We start from the raw sequence: 22,359 nt of genomic DNA, 5'->3' as shown, positions 1-22,359 counted from the left end.
TTTTGCTCAATGCACTGTGTATTGATTTGATCTGTATGAACAGTATGCAGCACACAGCATCTTGGTCCATCTAACAGTAATAAACCAATACCCAAGAACGCTACCTCATTATTCTTCATTTGTACCGTTTATTTATTTTGTAATTTGTAGTAACTTCATGCTTTTGCACTGTACTGTTGCTGCCAAACATATTTTACGTCATATAAAACGGTGATAATCAATCAGAATCTGACCACTAATTGATCATGCATTCCCTTCTACCGTTAGTCACCAAAGGCAGCTGGGGTATTTTCTTCCTATAGATGCTGCCTGGCCTGCTGCGTTCCACCAGCATTGTCTAAGTCTAAGTCTTGCTGCTTGAATTTCCAGCATCTGCAGATATTCTCGCGTTTGGGGTATTTTTCGCCTTTATCCGCAATTCCGACAGTTCCAGTAGGGGGCGGTCTTGGACAGAGTGCCACTCCCGGTCACAGCTTCCTCTTTAATAACATAAACCCAGCGGGTGGGGGGAATGTTTGTATCGGCGCAATCTGCCTGATCAGGGAGATGATACAAAGAGCTGCATTTGACAAGCCCCATCCACGAGCTGAGCTGACGCCGCTTGACCTTTGCTCTTGTTGACGTTTTATGAAGGACTTTGGAGTGGAACGAATGCGGTTGGAAACCTTCAAAGGACACAAAAGCGATGCGAAAGGGAAACATTGGAGAAGGCGCTGGTGGAAGAGTGGCGAAGAAGAGGAGGAGGAGGAGGGACGAATGAAACCGCTTAGTGCGTGTCTCCCAGAGACGGGCAGTGCCTAACTCGGCTGCAGGCCTCTGCTGCAGTCTCCAGGCAGGTTAATTTCGGTCCGCGAGCGGCATGTGTGCCCGCTTTTGGAACCTTGACCTGCGGATTTGTATCAACGTTCCATTTCGGAAGTAACATTTTGAATTTGCAACATTTTGTTGCAGCTAGTGCGCTGCCCGGGAAAGACTTTTTAAAAAAAAACACACACACACCAGGACTTCAATCGTCACTGCATTGGGTCGTCACTGGAACCAAGACTCTCAGTTAATTATTCTTTGGCCGTCGTTTCATGTGAGTAACACTGATAACTCACATAACAGATCTTTACGGATTCAGGTTGTAGATACTTGAAGAAACCCCCACTCCCGACAGACTGTCCGGTACGGGAGGGGCGTGCTTGTTGTTTAAAGTGCTAAGGAGTCGCTCAGTTGAGGCCCTGTGTTTGTTTTCCCAGTTAAACTGATTTTGGAGGATGTCGGGGACGTTTTCCTTGTTTACCCCCCTCTAGTTAACATCAATCAGGAAAAAAAGATGATGTGATTATTATCTTATTATAGTTGGTATCGGAGTTTGAGTCTGAAGGAACCCTGAAGTACAAGTGTCACATTATTTGCAAATATGTAGTAGTAACACTGCCTTCCTAATTATGAATACCACTTTCCTACGCAGAGCTTCCTCATATTTGCTGATGTACATGGGAAGTTTACAGCGCGGAATGCACTTTGACTCACTGTGCGCGTGACAGTTCCCCCACCCTCGTCCCACCTTTTTAGCACCTGCTCTATACTCCTGCAGCTTGCGACGTGGGAAAGGAATTTTTGCCTCCAGCATCGTTTGAGGTGAATTCTAGTCCCCCCCCCAACTGAGAATGGCCTTTCCTCTTCTCCCTTTCAAATCTTCTGCCAATTCGATTGTTGTTTGTCGTACAGTATAGTGGTGGTTTGGGTGTGAATGTAGGTGGCCTGGTTAGTAACTTCCTGGGAGGTGCCATAATTGTTAATATAGTGGACTCTGACGAGGGTTGTCTGAGATTACAGCAGGATATATCTCAACTAAGGAAAGTGGGCCAAGTACTTGCCAGTGGAGTCCAAGGTCCAGTATTTTGGGATGTTGGACCAGGACAGCACCTGTACAGTAAATGGCAGAGGCCTGGAAGGTGGTGTAGAACAGAGGGGCCTTTGGGTACAAGAATGTTTTTCACTCTGTCACAGCTTTTAGACAATTACATGTTTGGGACACCTGCCTGCAACACTGGGATATTACAATGTATTTAGTTAATTGGGGCACATTGAGACCTGTATAATTTGGCTCAGATTAAGCGACTGCTCCAATTAGCTGAAGTTTCATGGAAAAGTAAAAAGGTATTTTTTAAAAAAGACAGCCTACCATTTAACTGAGTAACAAATTATGTATTTAAATGAATACAGAACAAATTAAAAACTACTAATACTACAGTACTATAAACTGTTTTAGTTCCTAATGGTTATTGACAGAGGAATTCATCCAGTGTACACTGCCCTTTTGACTGTAAATGAACAAATTCAGCACAGACACCTCGTGTAGATGATAATGGACAGCCTTCATGCTATGCTGTCAACGATTACATCCTCCAAATCTCCATTTTTCATTTCAACGTTCAAGATGATTGCCAAAATTCTTTGTAGTTCCTAACTTGTCAAAGTGGTGAAATTGTTTCATTTTTCACTCCTGGCCAGTTCTGGCATTTCCAAGCCTGGTTGCTTGAAACTACAATAGTTGTGCAAAACAGTTCTGAATTGTCTTAATCAAATGCTGCTTTCTTGGCAGCTATCAGTGTCGAAAATCGCTAGTTTTTGAACACAAACACATGCAACTGACTCTATTTTTAAAAACTCTTCGTCCTAAAGGCCATACAAATAAATGTGACTGGCTCAAGTTAGAAACTGGCAACATTCTCCTGTCCTAATTGAGAGACGTGTGTCCCAAATAAATGAATAAATAAATAAATGGCTATTTTCTGGATTAGTTTTAGTGTTTTAAGAGTTGTCCCAAATAATGTGGCTGCCCCGATTAACCGTTGGCCCAATTAACCGGAAACCACTGTACTAGACACTGAGGCCATATTTGTGTACAGTTTTGTTCACCTAGCCATTAAACTGCAAAGCGTACAGGAGAGATTTGTTGGTCCATGTCTCTACACTCTCACAGATGTTCCTCTGTTACCACAATACCAGCACAACCCCTCTCCAATCTTGGAAAGTGCTTGTTTTGTAACTTCTAGTTCGACTGAACGATGACCAACTCAAGATATTGGCTGCTTTTAATCTTCACACTTTCACAGGTGTTCTGATGTCTTCTGTTATAATTGCAGGTGTATGTTTCGTTCAGACATATCTACTAAACTTCTTAAAACCTCCCCAGGTCCTCAAAAGAGACCAGTTGCGATATGAAATAACTTTTCTTTGCACAAGCAGGTGTTCAATAGTAAGCAAAGCCAAACTCCGCATTCTCAGCGTACACAGATAATTTGAATTGATGTCGATTTGAGCCTGTTCCCTTGGGTGTAAGGAAGGTAAAGGGAGGTCAGGGGTGGGGGTGGAGAAGCTACACGCACACGATGCTGGAGGATCTCAGCAGGGTCAGACAACATCTATGGAAATGAGTAAACAGTTTCAGGCCGAGACCCTCCTTCGGGACTGGAAAGGAAGGAGGAAGATGCCAGAATAAATAGGTGGGTGGTGGAAGGGAAGGGGAATTCCTAAAGGTGATGGGCAAAGCCAGGTGGGTAGGAAAGGCAAAGGGCTGGAGAGGAAGGAATCTGATAGGAGAAGAGAGTGGACCATAGGAGAATGGGAAAGAGGAGGGGACCCAGGGGGAGGTGGTAGGTGAGAAGAGGCAAGAGGCCAAAATAAGGAATAGAAGAGGGGGAGGGAGGGAATTTTTTTTTACTGGAAGGAGAAATGGAAATTCATGCCATCAGTTGGTGTGTACCCAGACGGAATACAAGGTGTTGCTCCTCCACCCTGGGAATAGCCTCATCGTGGAAGGAGAGGGGGCCATGGGCTGACATGTGGGGATGTGGATGGGGATTGGAATTGAAGTAGGAAGTTCCACTTTTGGTTGATGGAGCAGAGGTGCTAATTGGACAGAACATTCGGGGCTCAATAGTGGCATGATGGAACCCAGGGAAAGCTGTTTTGTGAGTAAATCCTGCTCAGTGTGTGGCATTGTGTTCAATTGTGCAGACAAACTATTGTTCTGAACGACGCAGCTTGTAAAGAACGGCCTGATGAAGCGGGCTTCGAAAATTAATTTCTTTCTTTTCGTCTTAGCCTGGTAATCAAGACTGCTGTTTCTGAATTGGCGGCCTTTGCTGTAAGCAAGGGATTTGTGCTGAGAAAGCTCCCACAGCCAGCATTGTGATGAGGATAAAAGCCAACAGAAAGTGGTGGACGCAGGCCACTCCGTGCACAGGAAATGCCCCACCCCCCGTTGAGCATATTTACATGGAGCACTGCCACAAGAAAGCAGGGTTCACCATGTAGGCCCTTGGCCTTCCAGGCCCTGCTTTCTTCTCGCTGCTGCCATCTCACAAAGCTTCAAGATCCACCCCACCAAGTTCAGGAACAGTTATTACCCTTCAACCACTAAGCTCCTGAAACAGTGTGGTTAATTTCACTCGCCAGAGCTCTGAAATTATTCCACATCAGGAAGGAGGTACAGAAGCCTGAAGGCGCACACTCAGCGATTCAGGAACAGCTTCCCCTTTGCTTCCCGATTTCTGAATGGACATTGAACCCATGACCACTACCTCACTTTTTCAATTTTTTTTTCAGTTTTGTACTGTTCTTAATCTAACTATTTAATGTACATCTATACTTTTTACCTTTTTTCCCTATATTATGCATTGCATTGAACTGCTGCTGCTAAGTTAACAAATTTCATGGCACAGGCCGGTGATAATAACCTGGATTCTGAATCTGCAGGCTCACTTTCAGGGACTGTACAACTAGTGTTCAGAATCAGGTTTAATATCACTGGCATATGTCATGAAATTTGTTGCCTTTATGGTAGCAGTACAATGCAATACATTGAAAAAACGTGAATTACAGTAAACATGTTAAATAGTTTAAAAAGTAGTGCAAGAATAGAATTTTTTTTGAAAAAGTGAGATAGCATTCATAGGTTCAATGCCCATTTAGAAATCTGGTGGCAAAGGGGAAGAAGCTGTTTCGAATCGATGAGTGTGTGCCTTTGGGCTTCTGTACCTCCTTCCTGATGGTAGCAAGGAGAACAAGGCCTGACCTGGGCGCGGGGGGTCCTTAATGATGGATGCCGGCTTTTGGAGGGATCACTCCTTGAATTTGTCCTGGATACTCTGGAGGCTCGTGTCCAAGATCTTAGTATTCAATACTCACAAGTTCTCAGTATTATTATTTTTATTTTATTTGCTCAGTTCTTTTGCACATTGGTGGTCTGTCGGTCTGTAGCATTTTTCATAAATTCTGTTGTATTTCCTGCAAATGCCCGCAAGACAATGACTCTCAAAATAGAGTATATGGTAACATGGACGTATTTCGATAATAAATTTACTTGGACTTTGAAGGAGCTGCAAGATTACTTTCAGTGATGTTGAGTCAGAGAAAACATTTGGTGGCTGCCTTGTCCTTCTGTGGGTGGGATCTTTTACAACCCCCTGTAGGACAAGAAGTGCCTGAGTTTGCATCTCCAGCTCTGCAGTTGTCCCTTGGTGATCCTAGACACGTGTGCCCAAGTCTACAGAGTAAGACTTGAGCCAGAAGGTACTGGTTAAAGGGGAGAGGTCTGCTTACTGATGTTAATATCTGGTTGGAGGAGCAACACCTCGTATTCTGCTTGGGTAGCCTCCCATCTGATGGCACGAAGGGTGATTTCTTGTAATTGCCACCCATCTGATGGCACGAAGGGTGATTTCTTGTCATTGCAACCCATCTCCATTCCTCGTTCTGGTTACCCTCTCACCCCTTCTCCTCGCCGGTCTATCACCTCCCTCTGGTTACCGTCCTCACCTTTGTTCCTTGGTCACCTAACTAGATTTCTTTCTCTTCGGTCCTTTACCCCTTCCACCCCGCCCCCGCCCCTTTGCAGTCCCGATGAAGGATGTTTATTCTGTTCCATGGATGCTGCCTGATTTGCTGAGTTCCTCCAGCATTTTGTGTGTGTTGTTAATATCAGTTGAAGGATAAATTGCTGCCTAGTGTGATTGAACATTGCACTAAAGCTTGCAGTCCCCAAATTCCTGTTTGCTACGTAACCGTTCCAGCTACAGCTGGCGCATGGTTCGCTGGCTGGAAAGTGCTTTGTGAAGTCCGGAAAATAGTGGGAAAGAAATTCCCTACCTTCTCTGGGCGGGACTTGCGGAAGGAATTGCGATGACTCCGTGGGCTGGCACGCGGTGATCTCAACACCCATCACCATCAAAAAATAGGGGCCGACTGCTTTTGTCTTACTGTGTAAGGTGCTGCCTTGCACAGTACGATGGTGTGCTCCTTCAGGCTCCACTGAAAGGCAGCTGCTTGAGAGGGGACGGGTGGGTGGGGGGGAACTGTCCGTTCAGCGGCCACTTCATTGGGTACACCTGAACCTTGTTAATGTACCTAATCAGCCAATCATGTGGCAGCAACTCAGTGCATAGAAGCATGTAAATATGGTCAAGAGGTTCAGTTCAGGCCAAATAGCAGAATGGGGGAAGAAATGTGATCAAAGTGATTTTTGACCGTGGAATGATTGTTGAAGGCAGAAGGGGTGTTTTTTAGTGTCTCAGAGACTGCTGATCTCCTGGGATTTTCGAGCACGACAGCCTGTGGAGTTCACAGCGAATAGCGCGGGAAGCAAAAAGCATCCGATGGACATCCCAGTGTGAGTGAGAACGCCTTGTTAATGGGAGGTCAGAGGAGAATGGCCAGACTGGTTCAAGCTGACAGGAAGGCGACAGTAACTCATAACCATGTGTTCCAACAGTGGTGTGCTGAGGAGCGTCTCTGAATGGACAACATGTCGAACTTTGAAGTGGATGGGCTACAGCAGCAGAAGATCACACTGGGTTCCACTCCTGTACCTGGTAAAGTGGCCACTCAGTGTAGATCCCAGCCTTTTGGAATCGGCGCGTTAGAATTCAGACAACGCAGCTGAGAAGTGGCAAAGTAGCAAACTAAACCACAGCAGTTCAAGAAAGATTGCTACTATATAACATCTTTGATGGTTCAAACCTTTGGAATATATCAGTGAGGGTAGATCACGGCTCATATTTATATCTGCTGTGGAACATGGAAGCTGACTGCTAAAGCTTGCACGGGACGTTTCGACAATAGCAGTGTGAGGAGGTTTTATGTGATGTTGATCGGATGATAAATATTGGCTAGGAGTTAACCTAATTCATACGGTAGGGCAGGTGATCAGAAACAAAACTGTAATGGTGATGGTACTGGAGCCAGATTGCATATCTGTAATGTGGTCTTTGGACTCTGTTAATTAAGAGCTTTGTCAACAGCGTTACAGCTGATGCTCTGACAGAACAGTGTTGTATTGAGTTGCATTCCTTGAACAATTGTCTCCTGGAAGGTCTGCCAGACGTCTTTGATTTGCCTAACTTGTTAACGAACAAATAGTCGGTTTCCCTGTAATCATTCTGGCAGCTACTTTGCAATCTATATTCTCTAGTATCAGCCTCCTCTGGTAATAGAAATTGACCTGCGCTGTTGATACTCAATTAAGTCTTCCCAGTCGGTTTGCTACAAACAATTCCACTTTTCTCGATCTGCCAAGCGGAAACTATGATATCCTTGTATGTTTCTTCCACGCCCTTAGAACCGCCTTGGATTTTCTGTGATGTCGTGACCTCAGCGTTATACAAGACTTCAGGTGTAACCTGACTAATATTGTAATCCCGCAGTCGTGTATAATGTCCCTCACCTGACTGGGCAAATACCTGATGTGCCATGTCAACTTGAGGACTTTGTCAGTCGGTTAGATCTTGACTTGGGTGCCCGGTGTGCCCGTTCACTTAAAACATGGATCGATCTTGGGCCAGTGACTCGGCCTCAGTACACAGTGTAACGAATGCCAGAGGTTTACCTCCCTTGTGGGTGGTGGGAGGGGAAATTTCCCCTCAGTCTGGTCGCCCCACTATAGGAAGGATGTTGAGGCTTTGGAGAGAGTGCAGAAGAGGTCTACCAGGTTGCTGCCTGTTTTAGAGGGCATGTGCCGTCATGAGAGGCTGGATAAACTTGGGACGTTTTCTCTGGAGCATCGGAGGTGGAGGGGAGATCTCATAGAGCTTTACAATATTAGGAGAGGCATCGACATAGAGAGGGCAGAGTATCTGTTTCCAGAAGGCATGCATTAAAGGTGAGAGGGGGAGGTGAAGGGTAAGATTTTTACTCAGAGTGGTGCGTGCCTGGAACACACTGCCTGGCATGGTGGTAGAGGCAAATGTATTACAGGCTTTTGGGAGATGTTTGGATAGGCACATGGATGTAAGGAAAATGGAGGGATGTGGGCATGGTGCAATGAGTGTTTGGGTGTTTTTGATTTGCTTTTCAGCTGGTTTGGCACAACATTGTGGGCTGAATGGCCTGTTCCTGTGCTGTACTCTTCTGTTTCTATCCTGAAACTCTCAATTGCTTTAGTTTCACCCCCTCAATGGCTCAATCTTGCCCACATCTGCCCTGCTGATAGATGTGTATCAATATCTCCTGCCTTTGTACAAAATTCCAATCCGCATTCCCATTCCGACATGTCAGTCCACGGTTTTGTCTACTGACGTGATGAGGCCACTCTCGGCTTGGGGAAGCAGCACCTTAAATTCTAGGAAGAGATACAGTTGACGTTTCAGGCCGAGACCCTTCATCCTGAAACGTCGACTGTACCTCTTTCTAGAGATGCTGCCTGGCCTGCTGTGTTCACCAGCAACTTTGATGTGTGTTGCTTGAATTTCCAGTATCTGCAGAATTCCTGTTGTTTGTCTCATATTTTATCTGGGTAGCCTTCAACCTGATGTCACGAACAGTGATTTCTCTAACTTCTGGTAACTTCTTTCCCCTCTCCATTTCCTCTTTTTTTTTTTTCATTTCCCATTCTGGCTTCTCTCTTGCCCATTCTTTTCTCCTCACCGGCCTATCATTTCCTTCTGGTGCCTCTCCTCCTTTTCCTGTGATATTCCTCCCTCCTTCAGCCCGTTTCCACCCATCACCTCCCAGTTTCTCACCATCCCTCCTCCCCCACCCACCTATCTTTCCCACCACCCACCTGGTTTCACCTATAACCTGCCAGGTTGTGCACCCTCCCCTTCAGCTGACCTCTTGTGACTATTCTGAATGACTTTGGCTGCAAGTCACAGTGATGTTCCCTCTGGAAGAACATATAAACAGGTAATTGGTATTGTCCATTTCAATATGTTCTTAAGGGGACCTGATGAGTTGGGCAGAGAGGAACAATTTCCCCCGGCAGCCGTGTATTAGATGAAGGAAAGGGGTGGGGGTGGAATGTTATTAGTCTTAATAGGGCAAAAAAAATTAGAGCTAGAAATTTCAGGTGTGAAATGAGGGAAAAGAGGCACGCAAGAGTACAGATGCTGGGATTTGGAGCAACAAACGGGGATGGTGGAGAGGAGGAATTGCTAATGTTTCAAGTTTAAGCCCTGCATTAGTAAGTATGTGAGGGAACCTTCCACCCATGGAGACAACAGAAATTTGTAATTTGCTTCTGGAGTGGCCATTGATGCTGGGTTGATGGTTTTAAATTGCAGTTTGGTGGATCTCCATGAACCTGGCGTATACTCGGGTACCTCCTCTGTGGCCACTGAGGGTATGCTCGTGACCTGCTGCTGCCGTAGCCCATCCACTTCAAGGCTCAACGTGCTGTGTGTTCAGAGATGCTCTTCTGCACACCACTGTTGTAACACGTAGTTATTCGAATCATTGTCGGCTTGAACTCATCTGGCCTCCCTCATTGACAAGACATTCCCCCCGCCCCCCACAAAACTGCTGCTCGCGGGACGTTTGGTTGTTTTTCCACGCCATTCTCTGTAAACACTGGAGACTGTTATGCGTTTTTATATTTTTTTTTAAAAATCGCAGAAGATCCACATTTCTGAGATACTCAGACCACCCCATCTGGCACCAACAATCATTAAAAGGTCAAAGTCAATTAGATCACAACTCTTCTCCATTCAAATGTTTTGGTCTGAACAACAACTGAAGCTCTTGACAGTGTCTGCATGCTTTGATGCATTGAGTTGCCGCCGCGTGATTGGTTGATTAGATATTTGCCTTGATGAGCTGGTGTACTTAATAAAATCTATCCAGGGAGGGAATGGGTAATGCATTGGGTCTGGTCCCAACTTGATGACAATGAATAGTGAGGTGGACTGGAAGGCTTTTTGCTCCCATGACAGAGATAGATACTTTATTGATCCCGAAGGAAGGTAGTGTCACAATAGCATTAGAGTGTCATAGTAGGTGGTGTTAGTGAAATGGAGTATTGAACAGCCACTGAACTCTTGTTTCCTCCAGGGCTCTGTAAGCTCCTCTGCCCCGAGAAATGGCCGGGACCCCCGCTCCTCTTGTTCCTGCGGACGTTGAGCACCCAAGAACAGGCAGCGTTCTGGCTGACGGTGCGTGTACAGAGCTGACGGGATCGTTGCCACTGAGAACCGATGACCAGGCACCATCCTTGGCTCCAACGCCTTCCCTGCCAGAGCCCACGGGACGCAGCTGCCACCCACCTGCCCTCGGCCAGGTGCCTGCAGGTCAGGAAGCCGGTCGGGCTGCGGGCTCCGCGACTCGGGGGGATCAGTGCAGCAAGCAGCAGGGGCACGGTGCGGGCAGTCCTCATTCTGACCCCCGGCACCACACTGCCGACACCTCTCCGTTACACCAGGTGAGTCTTGCTTCGTCCCAGAGCTGGCGTTTGGTTCAGTGGGACAATGGAATTTTATTTGAAAATCCAAAACACCAGTTGCCAGTGTTGGAAGTCAGAAATAAAAACCAAAAGTGCTAGGAAGACTCAGCGGGTTGGGCAGCATCTGTGGGGAGAGAAGGGGAGAGAATGCTTCAGGTGAAAGATCCAAGCTCAGAACTAGATGAAGAGTTTAAAAACTGAAAAACTGACTGTGTCTTTCTCCATTGATGCTGCCTGACCAGCTGAGTTTCCAGCGATCAACTTTGTAAGGCAGAATATGCTCTGCACAAAGCCATGCTATCCCAGATAAGTCTATGCTTTTCCTAGTGTATTGAATCCCTAAGACTCTTCCCCCAATAATTCCCCTTATCATTGCCGACCTATAATTTGCTGGTTTGACCCTATTGCCCTTAAACAGAGGAATACACTGGCCTTTGGGACCTTGCTTTTGGTTAAAGGGGATACAAAGTAGCCAGTGGCTAAACATTTTAATTCCCATTCCCAGATGAGGCAATCCTCAGAGTGGAGGTGCAGCATCTTATATTTCGTCTGGGAACCCTCCAACCTGATGGTATGAATATTGATTTCTCCTTTCAATTTCTCCTTCCAATTCTCCTCTCTCCCCCCCCCCCATTCCCTACTCTTACCCCTTCTCACCTGCCTATTACTTCCCCCTATGTCCCCTCCTCCTTGCTTTTTTCCTATGGTCCACTCTCCTCTCCTATCAGGTTCCTTCCTCTCCAGCCCCTTTCCCTTTCCCACCTGCCTGGCTTCACCTCTCGTCTTCCAGCTAGCCTCTTTCCCGTCCCTTGACCTTTTTATTCTGGCATCTTCCCCCTTCCTTCTCAGTCCTGAAAATGGGCCTCAGCACGAAACGTCGACTGTTTATTCTTTTCCATTGATGCTGCCTGACCTGCTGAGTTCCTCCAGCATTTTGTGTCTGTGTGTTGCTTTACAAAGTAACCTCCAACTTCATGGCATGAGCATTGAATTCTCAAATTTGTGGTAATTACTAACCTGCCACCCCCATGACTTCTCTTTTTCCATTCCCCATTTCCCCATTCTGGTTTCCCTCTTACCCCTTCTCCTCACCCGCCCATTGCCTCCTTCTGAAGCTCCTCCTCCCTGTATCCCATAGTCCAGTGTGCTGTCCTATCAGATTCCTCCACTTTCAGCTCCTTTATCTCATCCACCTATCTCCTTCCAGCTTCTTACTTCATCAACCCTTACCTGGTCTCAACCTATCACCTGCCAGCTTACACTCCTCCCCCTGCCCCTTCAACTTCTTATTTTGGTTTCTTCCCCATTCCTTCTCAGTCCTCGTGTAGGGTATCAGCTCAAAATGTCGACTTCCCCCCCCCCCATAGATGTTGAGTTCCTCCAGCACTTTGCGCTTGTGCGTGTTGCTGGGAATACTGAAGGAACCTAATGGTGCTCGGTGACTGACGGTTCAGACCAGGATCGGAGTTACAGGGACTGAAATGTGTGGGTGGATGTGTGACACGATGGTATGACACCAAAACGCCTGAGCTTCCTCATCTGGGCACCGAGGAAATCTCTGGTGGTTTCCATTGAGGCAGATTATGAAAATGGCTCTTGTTTACTTTTCTGGAATGTTTCAGGATGCACCAGGAACAATGGATCGGGGAGAGGGGCTGCCTGATCGCCCGGTGTCCACAAGTCATGGGGAGTCGGCCAAGGAGGACCCCATGATGAGCCCTTACGAACTGGTGCAGCCTCACTGGTTCCACTGCAAGTTGGAAGACTCCAGGGCCGTGTGGATTCCCTTCAGTAAACTGGACTCCCTCCTTCTGGAGGAGAAGTATCGTTCTGGTGGGTACCTGGCAAGTAAAGTCGGAAATGTGCAGCTTGGGGCAGGCCCTTCTGCCCATTAAGTCTTTGCTGACCATTGGGCATCCATCCAACCTGATCCTACATAATTCACCCCCGCTGTGCCAAGCACATTCTCATCAACTCCCTTCAGATTCTACCACCACGAGGGGCAAATTTACAGCGGCTATTGAATCCACCTTGGGATGTGGGAGGGAACCAGATCACCTGGGGGGGAAACCCATGCGGTCACAAGGAGAGCCTGCAGACTCCACTTGGGCAGCAGCCGAGGTCAGGATTGAACCCGGGTTTCTGTCACCGTGAGGAAGCAACTCTGCCATTTGCAGACCCAACTCGATGGAGGTTGGTTGACTGATTCGGGGGATGTGGAGAAGTTGAGGTTCGTTCGGAGAGGGAAGAGGTGTGGAGGAATTGTGAGACCGTGCTTTGGCGTCGGATTTTGTTTTAGTTTGGGCTGCAACAGTTGCATTTGTATGACACCATGTAAGAAGATGCTCGGTCAGGCGACCAAATGCTTGGTGAAAGATAGAAGTCAAAAGAGTGAAATGGTGGGGAGAATTCCAGAGCTCGGAGCCTTGTTAATCACGGGAACAGCTGCCTGTGGGGAGGGGGGTGGAATTCAATTAGAGTAAGAGAGCAGAAGTCCCGATGAAGTGGCTAGGCCCCAAACATCAGCTGTTCATTTCTCTGCATAGACGCTGCCTGACTTGCTGAGTATCTCCAGCATCTTGTGTGTGCTGCGTGAGACCAGAAGTGTTCTAATCCGAATTGGGTTTATTGTCAGTGACGTGCAGTGTATTGTGAAATTTGTTTTGCGGAAGCAGTACAGTGCAATATATAAAATATACTATAAATTACAATAAATGTAGATTAAACAATCCAATGAGAGAGCAAAAATAGTGAGGTAGCATTCATGGGTTCACTGTCCATTCAGAAATCTGATGGCGGAAGGGAAGAAAATGTTCAGTGAGTGTCTTCGGGCTCCTGACCTCCTGTCCGACGGTAGTAATGAGAAAACAGTCTGTCGGGGGGGGTGGGAGTGACAGTAGTAATGAGAAAACGGTGTCGGGGGGTGGGAGTGACGGTAGTAATGAGAAAACAGTATGTCATGGGGAGTGGGAGTGATGGTACTAATGAGAAACAGTCTGTCATGGGTGGTGGGTGTCAGTAATGAGAAAATGGTCTGTCATGGGTGGTGGGAGTCCTTCGTGATGGTTGCAGCCTTTTCAGGAGTTGCCTTTCGAAGGAGTCCTCTGGTGGGAAGGCTACCACCCGTGCTGAAACTGGCTGAGTTTACGACCCTCTGCAGCTGTTTGTGATCCTGTGTAGTGGCCCCTCAGTACCAGACAGTGATTCAGTCGGTTAGAATGCTCAAAATTTGTTAGCGTCATTGGTGATATACCAAGAAATAGTGGATGCATTAGTGATAATTTTTCAAAACTCGTTAGATTCTGGACTAGTTCCTGAGGATTGGAGGGTGGCTAATGTAACCCCACTTTTTAAAAAAGGAGGGAGAGAGAAACCGGGGAATTATAGACCGGTTAGCCTAACGTCGGTGGTGGGGAAACTGCTGGAGTCAGTTATCAAGGATGTGATAACAGCACATTTGGAAAGCGGTGAAATCATTGGACAAAGTCAGCATGGATTTGTGAAAGGAAAATCATGTCTGACGAATCTCATAGAATTTTTTGAGGATGTAACTAGTAGAGTGGATAGGGAAGAACCAGTGGATGTGGTATATTTGGATTTTCAAAAGGCTTTTGACAAGGTCCCATACAGGAGATTAGTGTGCAAACTTAAAGCACACGGTATTGGGGGTAAGGTATTGGTGTGCGTGGAGAATTGGTTAGCAGACAGCAAGCAAAGAGTGGGAATAAACGGGACCTTTTCAGAATGGCAGGCGGTGACTCGTGGGGTACCGCAAGGCTCAGTGTTGGGACGCCAGTTGTTTACAATATATATTAATGACTTAGATGAGGGAATTGAATGCAGCATCTCCAAGTTTGCAGATGACACGAAGTTGGGTGGCAGTGTTAGCTGTGAGGAGGATGCTAAGAGGATGCAGGGTGACTTGGATAGGTTGGGTGAGTGGGCAAATTCATGGCAGATGCAATTTAATGTGGATAAATCTGAAGTTATCCACTTTGGTGGCAAAAATAGGAAAACAGATTATTATCTGAATGGTGGCCGATTAGGAAAAGGGGAGGTGCAACGAGACCTGGGTGTCATTATACACCAGTCATTGAAAGTGGGCATGCAGGTACAGCAGGCGGTGAAAAAGGCGAATGGTATGCTGGCATTTATAGCGAGAGGATTCGAGTACAGGAGCAGGGAGGTACTACTGCAGTTGTACAAGGCCTTGGTGAGACCACACCTGGAGTATTGTGTGCAGTTTTGGTCCCCTAATCTGAGGAAAGACATCTTTGCCATAGAGGGAGTACAAAGAAGGTTCACCAGATTGATTCCTGGGATGGCAGGACTTTCATATGAAGAAAGACTGGATGAACTGGGCTTGTACTCGTTAGAATTTAGAAGATTGAGGGGGGATCTGATTGAAACGTATAAGATCCTAAAGGGATTGGACAGGCTAGACGCAGGAAGATTGTTCCCGATGTTGGGGAAGTCCAGAACGAGGGGTCACAGTTTGAGGATAGAGGGGAAGCCTTTTAGGACCGAGATTAGGAAAAACTTCTTCACACAGAGAGTGGTGAATCTGTGGAATTCTCTGCCACAGCAAACTGTTGAGGCCAGTTCATTGGCTATGTTTAAGAGGGAGTTAGATATGGCCCTTGTGGCTACAGGGGTCAGGGGGTATGGAGGGAAGGCTGGGGCGGGGTTCTGAGTTGGATGATCAGCCATGATCATAATAAATGGCGGTGCAGGCTCGAAGGGCCGAATGGCCTACTCCTGCACCTATTTTCTATGTTTCTATGTAAATCTCCTCAAACTCCCAATGAAGTATATTTGCTGGCGTGCCTTCTTCATAATTTCATCATCATGTTGGGCCCAGGATAGATCTTCAGTGCCGTTGACACACAGGAACTTGAAACTGCTCACTGCTGATCCCTCAGTTCAGACTGGTGTGTAGTCCCACGACTCCCCCTTCCTGAAGTCCACAAATCAGCTCCTTGGTCTTACTGACGCTGAGCACAGGATTGGTGTAGCCCCACTCAACCACCCAATCGGTCTCACTCCTATATGCCCCCTCGTCACCTTCTGAAGCTCATCGGCGAATCTGTAGATTGCATCTGAGCTGGGTGTTGGGACTGCACCAAGTGCACGTTCTTGCTCGGGAGTGGGTGAAGGGGGGGGGCGCTTGCAGTGGTTCCCCAGTTCAAGGCCTCCCTCACGCACATTTCCTCGAGCCTCTCTGTCGCCGTGCATTGCATCCTCGGCAGGTGGAAAGTTTGCAGATCACAGGGAGCTGGAGAAAGGAAAAGGTTTCGCAAGGTGAGGGGAGGCTGTGGAGGGGGAAGTGGTCGGAGGGTATGGTGCTGCTGGGCTGTCTGTTCTGAGTTGGAGAGACCACTGCTGTGCCAGATAAGTATCCTAGGTTTATGAACACAGCCCTTTAAGACCATAAGACGAAGGAGCAGAAGTCGGCCATTCGGCCCATCGAGTCTGCTCCGCCATTTTATCATCAGCTGATCCAGTCTCCCATTTAGTCCCACTCCCCCGCCTTCTCACCATAATCTTTGATGCCCTGGCTACTCAGATACCTATCAATCTCTGCCTTAAATACACCCAATGACTTGGCCTCCACTGCTGCCCGTGGCAACAAATTCCATAGATTCACCACCCTCTGACTAAAAATATTTCATTGCATTTCTGTTCTGAATGGGTGCCCTTCAATCCTTAAGTCATGCCCTCTCGTGCTAAACTCCCCCATATGGGAAACAACTTTGCCACATCCACTCTGTCCATGCCTTTCAACATTCGAAATGTTTCTGAGGTCCCCCCTCATTCTTCTAAACTCCAAGGAATACAGTCCAAAAGCACTGAATCTACAATAACCAGCAAGCATTTGTTCTTTCACATTATTTATTAAGTTAGGGGTACAGCACAGTAATAAGCCCACACTGCCCAATTACACCCGTGTGACTAATTAACCTACTAACCTGCATGTCTTGGGACTGTGGGAGGAAACCAGAGCACCCAGAGGAAACCCACACGGTCACGGAGAGTAATGTACAAACCCCTTATAAGCAGTGGTGGAGTTCAACCCCGGCAGGGTAACAACATTACACTACCGTGCCGCCCACACCCCTCCACCCAGGTTCCCACATGCATTTGCCAATTAAGCTGTCAACCCACACATCTTTGGGATGCGGGAGGCAACAGGAGCTTCTGGGAAACTCCATGTGGTCACAGAGAACGTGCGGACTCCACACGGACAGTACCGGAGGTCACGATTGAACCCAGGTCTCTGGCACTGAGAGGCGGCAGCTCTACCCGCTGTACCACTGCGCCCCAGGGTGGAGTGGGGACGAAACGGGCATGTGGTTATCCCTGGTTTGAAAGGGCAGATCTGAATGTGAATAGCATTCAGAAATGAATACAAGGGGGAGCAGTTCCTCTGGAATGGCTTTTCTCTCTCTCTCTTCCAGCATCGGACTCGGACGATGTGGTTGTGGCGACGGATGGTGGGCGTTACGACGTGTTCCTCGCCCGGCGCTCCAGGCACGCGGTGTACTGGCAGGAGACTCCCAGCAAAGTGCAGAGATGCACCTGGTTCTATAAGGGAGAGAAGGACAGCAGGTTTAATCCCTACACCGAGGAGTTCAGCGAGCAGATCGAGGTACGGTGTTGTAACCCAGAATCTGTCTCTAACTACCCCCTTCCTCCTCCTCAGCAGACGCCCCCTCAGGGGAGATGCCACTGTTGGATGGTCTCTCGCTGGCTGGTTGTTGGCATCCCGTCCTGCTGTCCTTTCCCCTTCCGCTGGTGGGAACAGCTTGTCTGAACTCACCCGGGACCCCTGCATTGGAGGGCTTTACTTGCTGAGGAGAGATCGGAGCGGCTGCTTTAAGTCCCAGAGGAACTTGAGGTCACCCCTCACTCCTTATCAAGGCTTCAAATTATGAGGAGCATGGGCAGAGTGGATGGTCCCAGGGCGGGAGGGTCTTGAAGCAAAAGACACTGGTTTAAGTGAGATCTGAGGGGTAGGTTTTTCCACACGGAGGGTGGTGAATCAGTTTCTCAGAGGAGCTGGTGGAGGTAGATAAAATTACAATGTTTGAAAAAGTATTTGGACAGATTTTAATAGCAAAGGCTCAGAGGGATCTGGGCCTAATGATTGAAAAGGTATTTGGATAGATTCTAATAGGAAAGGTTCAGAGGGATCTGGGCCTAATGTTTGAAAAGGTATTTGGGCAGATATTTTTACAGGAAAAGTGCAGGTGAAATGGGCCTATTGGAGGCAAATGGGATTTGTGTAATAGGCATCACTGTCAGATCGGAGGAGGTGGCCAGCGAGGGTGCAGAAACAGGAGTGGAGGCAGGTTGAAGGAACTGCTCCACCAGGTGAGCCCACAGCCGTCTCCAGATAGTTGGACAGCAGATTATTGGAGGCTTGCTGTATAGTCCAGATTCCGTGCTTATGTTCTCTGACCCAGCCAACAGAGCAGAGTCGCTGAAATACCTTGACCAACCCGAGCCCCGGAGGGATGTAGGCCTAGCACCACATCTGTTCCTCTGCGCTCTTCCCAAATGCATGAACTCGGACCTCCAGCATCAATCGGGGCACCAAGGTAGAGTGGTGCTATCACAGCTCGGCGCGCCGGAGTTCAATTCTGACACCGTCTGTAAGAAATTTGTATGTCCTTGTGAGCATGTGGGTTCCCTCCAGGTGCTCCTCTTTCCTCCCAATTTTCAAGGACTGTGCAGTTAGTAGATTAATTGTCCTGTGTTGGAGGCCCTCTGCTTGGGGTCAACCATGGATGTTGCACTCGGAAGTCTACGTGATTCACGAGCCAGGGCAGAGTGTTGTGGAGAGCAAGCTGTTGCCTGTGTAGCAGCTCCCCCTCTCCACACAGCTGATGAATCCAGAGGAACTGCAAGGGCCGATACAGGTTGGCACCAGTGGCATTGTAGGAGTCGCCAGTCAGCGTTGAATTCAACATGGGACTGCCTTGGGAATGCCAGAGCTTTTCCTTCTCCTAAATGAGCTGTCAACCACTACTATTGAGCCTCATCTGCCCGAAGTGACCGGCTTTGAGGTGCCTTTGCTCCTTCTCCTGTCAGTAGAAGGGGTTCTGCCAGGCAGAGTAGCTAAGCCACACGTGGATAGACAAGATGGAGGCAGGAAAGTTGTTTCCACTGGTAGGTGAGACTAGAACTAGGGGACATAGCCTCAAGGTTCAGGGGAGTAGATTTAGGACGGAGGTGAAGAGGAATTGCTTTTCCGAGAGGGTGGTGAATCTGTGGAATTCTCTGCCCAATGAAGCAGTAGAGGCTACCTCAGTAAATATATTTAAGACAAGGTTGGATAGATTTTTGCATAGTAGGGGTATTGAGGGTTACGGGGAAAAGGCAGGTAGGTGGAGATGAGTCCATGGCCAGATCCGCCATGATCTCAGTGGGGTGGCGGAACAGGCTCGACGGGACAAATGGTCTACTCCTGCTCCTGTTTCTTATGTTCTTGTGAAGGCCAGGAGCTGGACTTGGTTGTCAGAGGCTATTTGAGCCACGCACCACTGTGAGCATTCAATAGGTGGTGGGGACTTATCCCCACTACCACTACCACCCCCAGGCTGTAACAAACTTAAGGAACCGTGATTAGGCAAGGGTTAAATAGGTGGGTGGCTGGGCGGCATAACTCGTTGGGTTGGAAGGGCTTGTGTCTTTGCCTTGTAGCACAAGTCGGTCCTTGTTTTGTGACTGTCATGAATATCCCAATTACTTTGGCCCTTCTTTCTGTCGCAATGAAAGTAGATGGTGTTAGAGGAATTAGATCTGTGTTAGCTAAACAAATGGCCGAGAGTTGTGCTGAGAATTGCTTCACCAGCACAAGGTGAGACTATTGACTAAATTGATGTTTTCTGGCGTGAAATCGCCAATACCCATGAATGGAAAAGCCTACAAAAAGTAATGGATACAACCCAGTCCATCTTCCATGTCATTGGGCACATCTACAAGCAGCACTGCCACAAGACAGCAGCGTCCTTCACCAAAACCTTCCACCATCCAGGTCCTGCTCTCATCTTGCCGCTTCTCCTCCCCCCAGGAAGGAAGTACAGGAACCTTAGGTCCCACCACCACCAAGTTCAGGAACAGTTATTACCCTTCATCTGCTGAACCAACATGGGTAACTTCAGTCACCTCAACTCTGAACTGATTCCACAGCCTGTGCATTCTACAACCGATGTTCTCAGTATTATTTATTTTTGTATTTACAGTTTGCCTTTTGCACATTAGTTGTTGGTCTCTCTTTGTATGTGGATTTCCATGCTTTCTATTGTATTTCTGTGTATCTGTTGTGAATGCCCACAAGAAAATGAATCTCCGGTTATTACATGGTGGCATTTATGTACTGTGATAATAAATTTATTTTGAACGCCTTACTCTGAAGAAATTTCTCCAGGTGCCAGCATAGACTTGATGGGCTGAATGGGCACCCCACGCTCAAATTATTTTAACAAATAGTTTTTTAAGGAGTTGGGCAGAGCTGGGAAAGAAATTGGCTCTGTTTCAGTGTTAATAAACATCCTTCATTAGACTCCACGCCCGGGATCAACAACCTTTTCTGTTTCTTTCTTTCCGTTCACGAAGCACGGCACTGCCCATTGAATGCCCGTAGCTTGGTGGTTTGTACAGCCAGGCATGGATCGGGTCAGGTCCAGATCCATTACATTAGCTCCAAGCTTGTACAACAATTGAGCAGCTTCAAGCTTGATACGAGCATCTTGTCACAAGACCTTTAATTAACTGCTGTTCATCCTTTTGTTGCCCTGGAGGGATTTGCGTCTCTCTCTCTCTCCCTCCCTCCCTCCCTCCACAGATCTGAGAACTGCAGCTCAACAGCCAGAGTCCTCGGGTCTAAATCTGAATCTTAAAGCAATAATCCCAGTAAAATAACTGGTAATCTCTGCTTTATATAAATGTGGAATTTAAAGACTAATGGTGCCAAACTAGCAGACCGTTAGAAGCACCCAGCTGGCTCACTGACTTAATTTGGGAAAGCAATCTACTGTTCTGTGGTATGGACTCCAAATCTGGGCCAACACTCTTACCTGCCCACTGTGAAATGGCTCAGCAAGGCTTTCTGTTCTGGAGCAAGTTGGAGATGGGCAAGCCAGTAATGTCCATATTCTGTCAGCAATTCACTTTATTTTAAAGAATGTTCTGTTTGAGAACGCGGTTCCTCTGTCCCTGCTTGATGGAAATTCTTGACTCCACAGAAAATGTACGAATCGTGTGTGGTAACTAACGAATGGAACCGGAGAGTGGAGTTCCCCACAGGAGAAGTCATTATCCTCCACAATCCGAAGGTGACTGCGTGGGGGGCGATGTGTGCTCTGATTTCACAGAATACTCGCGAGACTTTTGAATGCTTTGTGGGTGAGGCAGGTTTTGGGGACTTGTGAAACCCAATCATTGTAACTGTGGAAGGTGGGCTCTTGGCTGACTCGAGTAACTGCAGAAAACATCTATTTATATAGCAACTTTAATGTAGTGAGGCTGTCAAAGTGAATTTCATTGTTTTATGTACAAGTGTAATGTAAAACTTGATAAGATTTTAAGGCAGATGGTCATAAACTTGGTCGGGGATGTTGGGACTTCTTGAAAAAGGGAAGGGCAGAGGGAGAGAAAGAAGGAAAAAAAATGGGAGAGGTTTCAGGAGGGAATTCAGCACTTCAGATTTGGTCAGTTGAAGCAATGGCCATAGAGTGGGAGAAATTAAAATCAGGGATGTTCTGATGAGTCGCGGCCCAAAACATCAATTGTATTCTTTTCCATAGATGCTGTCTGACCTGCTGAGTTCCTCCAGCATTTTGTCTCTGTGCTTTGCTTTGACTTCCAACATCTGCAGATTTTTCTCTTGTTTGGGATGTTCTAAACTCAGGATTGTAGAACTAGCGATGTTTTGGATGTTTTTACCCATAGGGGAGTTTGGAAATGGGAAGGGCAATCTATGTCAAGTATGGATACTATATTCCAATCTACCTCAATTATAGACACCATTTTGGCATTGAAATATAAGTCGGGACATTGTATCCACGTTCTTGAAAACTGCCTATGTTTAACAACATTAGAACAGGACTCTTGCTCTTCAAAGTAAAGTGTTCTTATTTCATTCACAACAGAGGAAGGGGGGGAGGGGGTTGCCTCAGTTAATGGTCAATCCAGAAGCTATATCTTTCAGCAGTGTAGCACTCCCTCGGTGCTGTACTGGGAGTGCTAGTCTGCATTAAGCCCCAAGCTGTTGAGCTTTGACCAGCTCCTGCCTTGGGTGGAATGCTGTGGTGTTGTAATAAGAGCGTATTAACTATGTCTTGACGAACTGTCTCATGTCTACTACCCAACTGTGTGTGTGTTCTCTCTCTCTGTCCTCTGGCCTTTCCTCAGTTGATGATACATTTCCAACCATCGGGATCATTGGATGAGTGGGGGACTCCCTCCACCGAGCAGAGTAAACCGTGGGTCGTGAAACGGGGCACAGAGCAGACCTATGCGGATATCTTCGCCGGGGAGCCTGTGAAGGTCGATCATTTGGTGTTCATGGTGCACGGAATTGGACCGGCCTGCGACATTCGATTCCGTAGCATCATTCAGTGCGGTGAGCTTTCACCTATTCCTCTGGA

General features: G+C 47.3%; 1 protein-coding gene across 2 annotated transcripts in view; it reads left to right on the top strand.

The window, feature by feature from the left end:
- Positions 1 to 509: 509 nt before the first annotated feature.
- The window catches only part of ddhd2 (DDHD domain containing 2), a 50,662-nt gene continuing 28,812 nt past the window's right edge, over positions 510 to 22,359 (top strand). The window contains exons 1-6 of one of the 2 annotated variants that reach the window (XM_063056957.1): positions 510 to 1,078; positions 10,318 to 10,684; positions 12,328 to 12,538; positions 17,164 to 17,354; positions 20,956 to 21,045; positions 22,124 to 22,334. In XM_063056957.1, coding sequence (XP_062913027.1) covers positions 10,346 to 10,684; positions 12,328 to 12,538; positions 17,164 to 17,354; positions 20,956 to 21,045; positions 22,124 to 22,334 — 1,042 coding nt within the window. In that variant the 5' untranslated portion in view covers positions 510 to 1,078; positions 10,318 to 10,345. The remainder of the gene's footprint in view (positions 1,079 to 10,317; positions 10,685 to 12,327; positions 12,539 to 17,163; positions 17,355 to 20,955; positions 21,046 to 22,123; positions 22,335 to 22,359) is intronic. The other variant, XM_063056956.1, reaches the window with a different exon arrangement.

The sequence above is a fragment of the Mobula hypostoma genome, chromosome 8, assembly GCF_963921235.1.
Source record: "Mobula hypostoma chromosome 8, sMobHyp1.1, whole genome shotgun sequence".
Classification (NCBI taxonomy): Eukaryota; Metazoa; Chordata; class Chondrichthyes; order Myliobatiformes; family Myliobatidae; genus Mobula; species Mobula hypostoma.
Note: the sequence above shows the minus strand (reverse complement) of the source record. Positions and strands in the feature narration are given on the sequence as shown.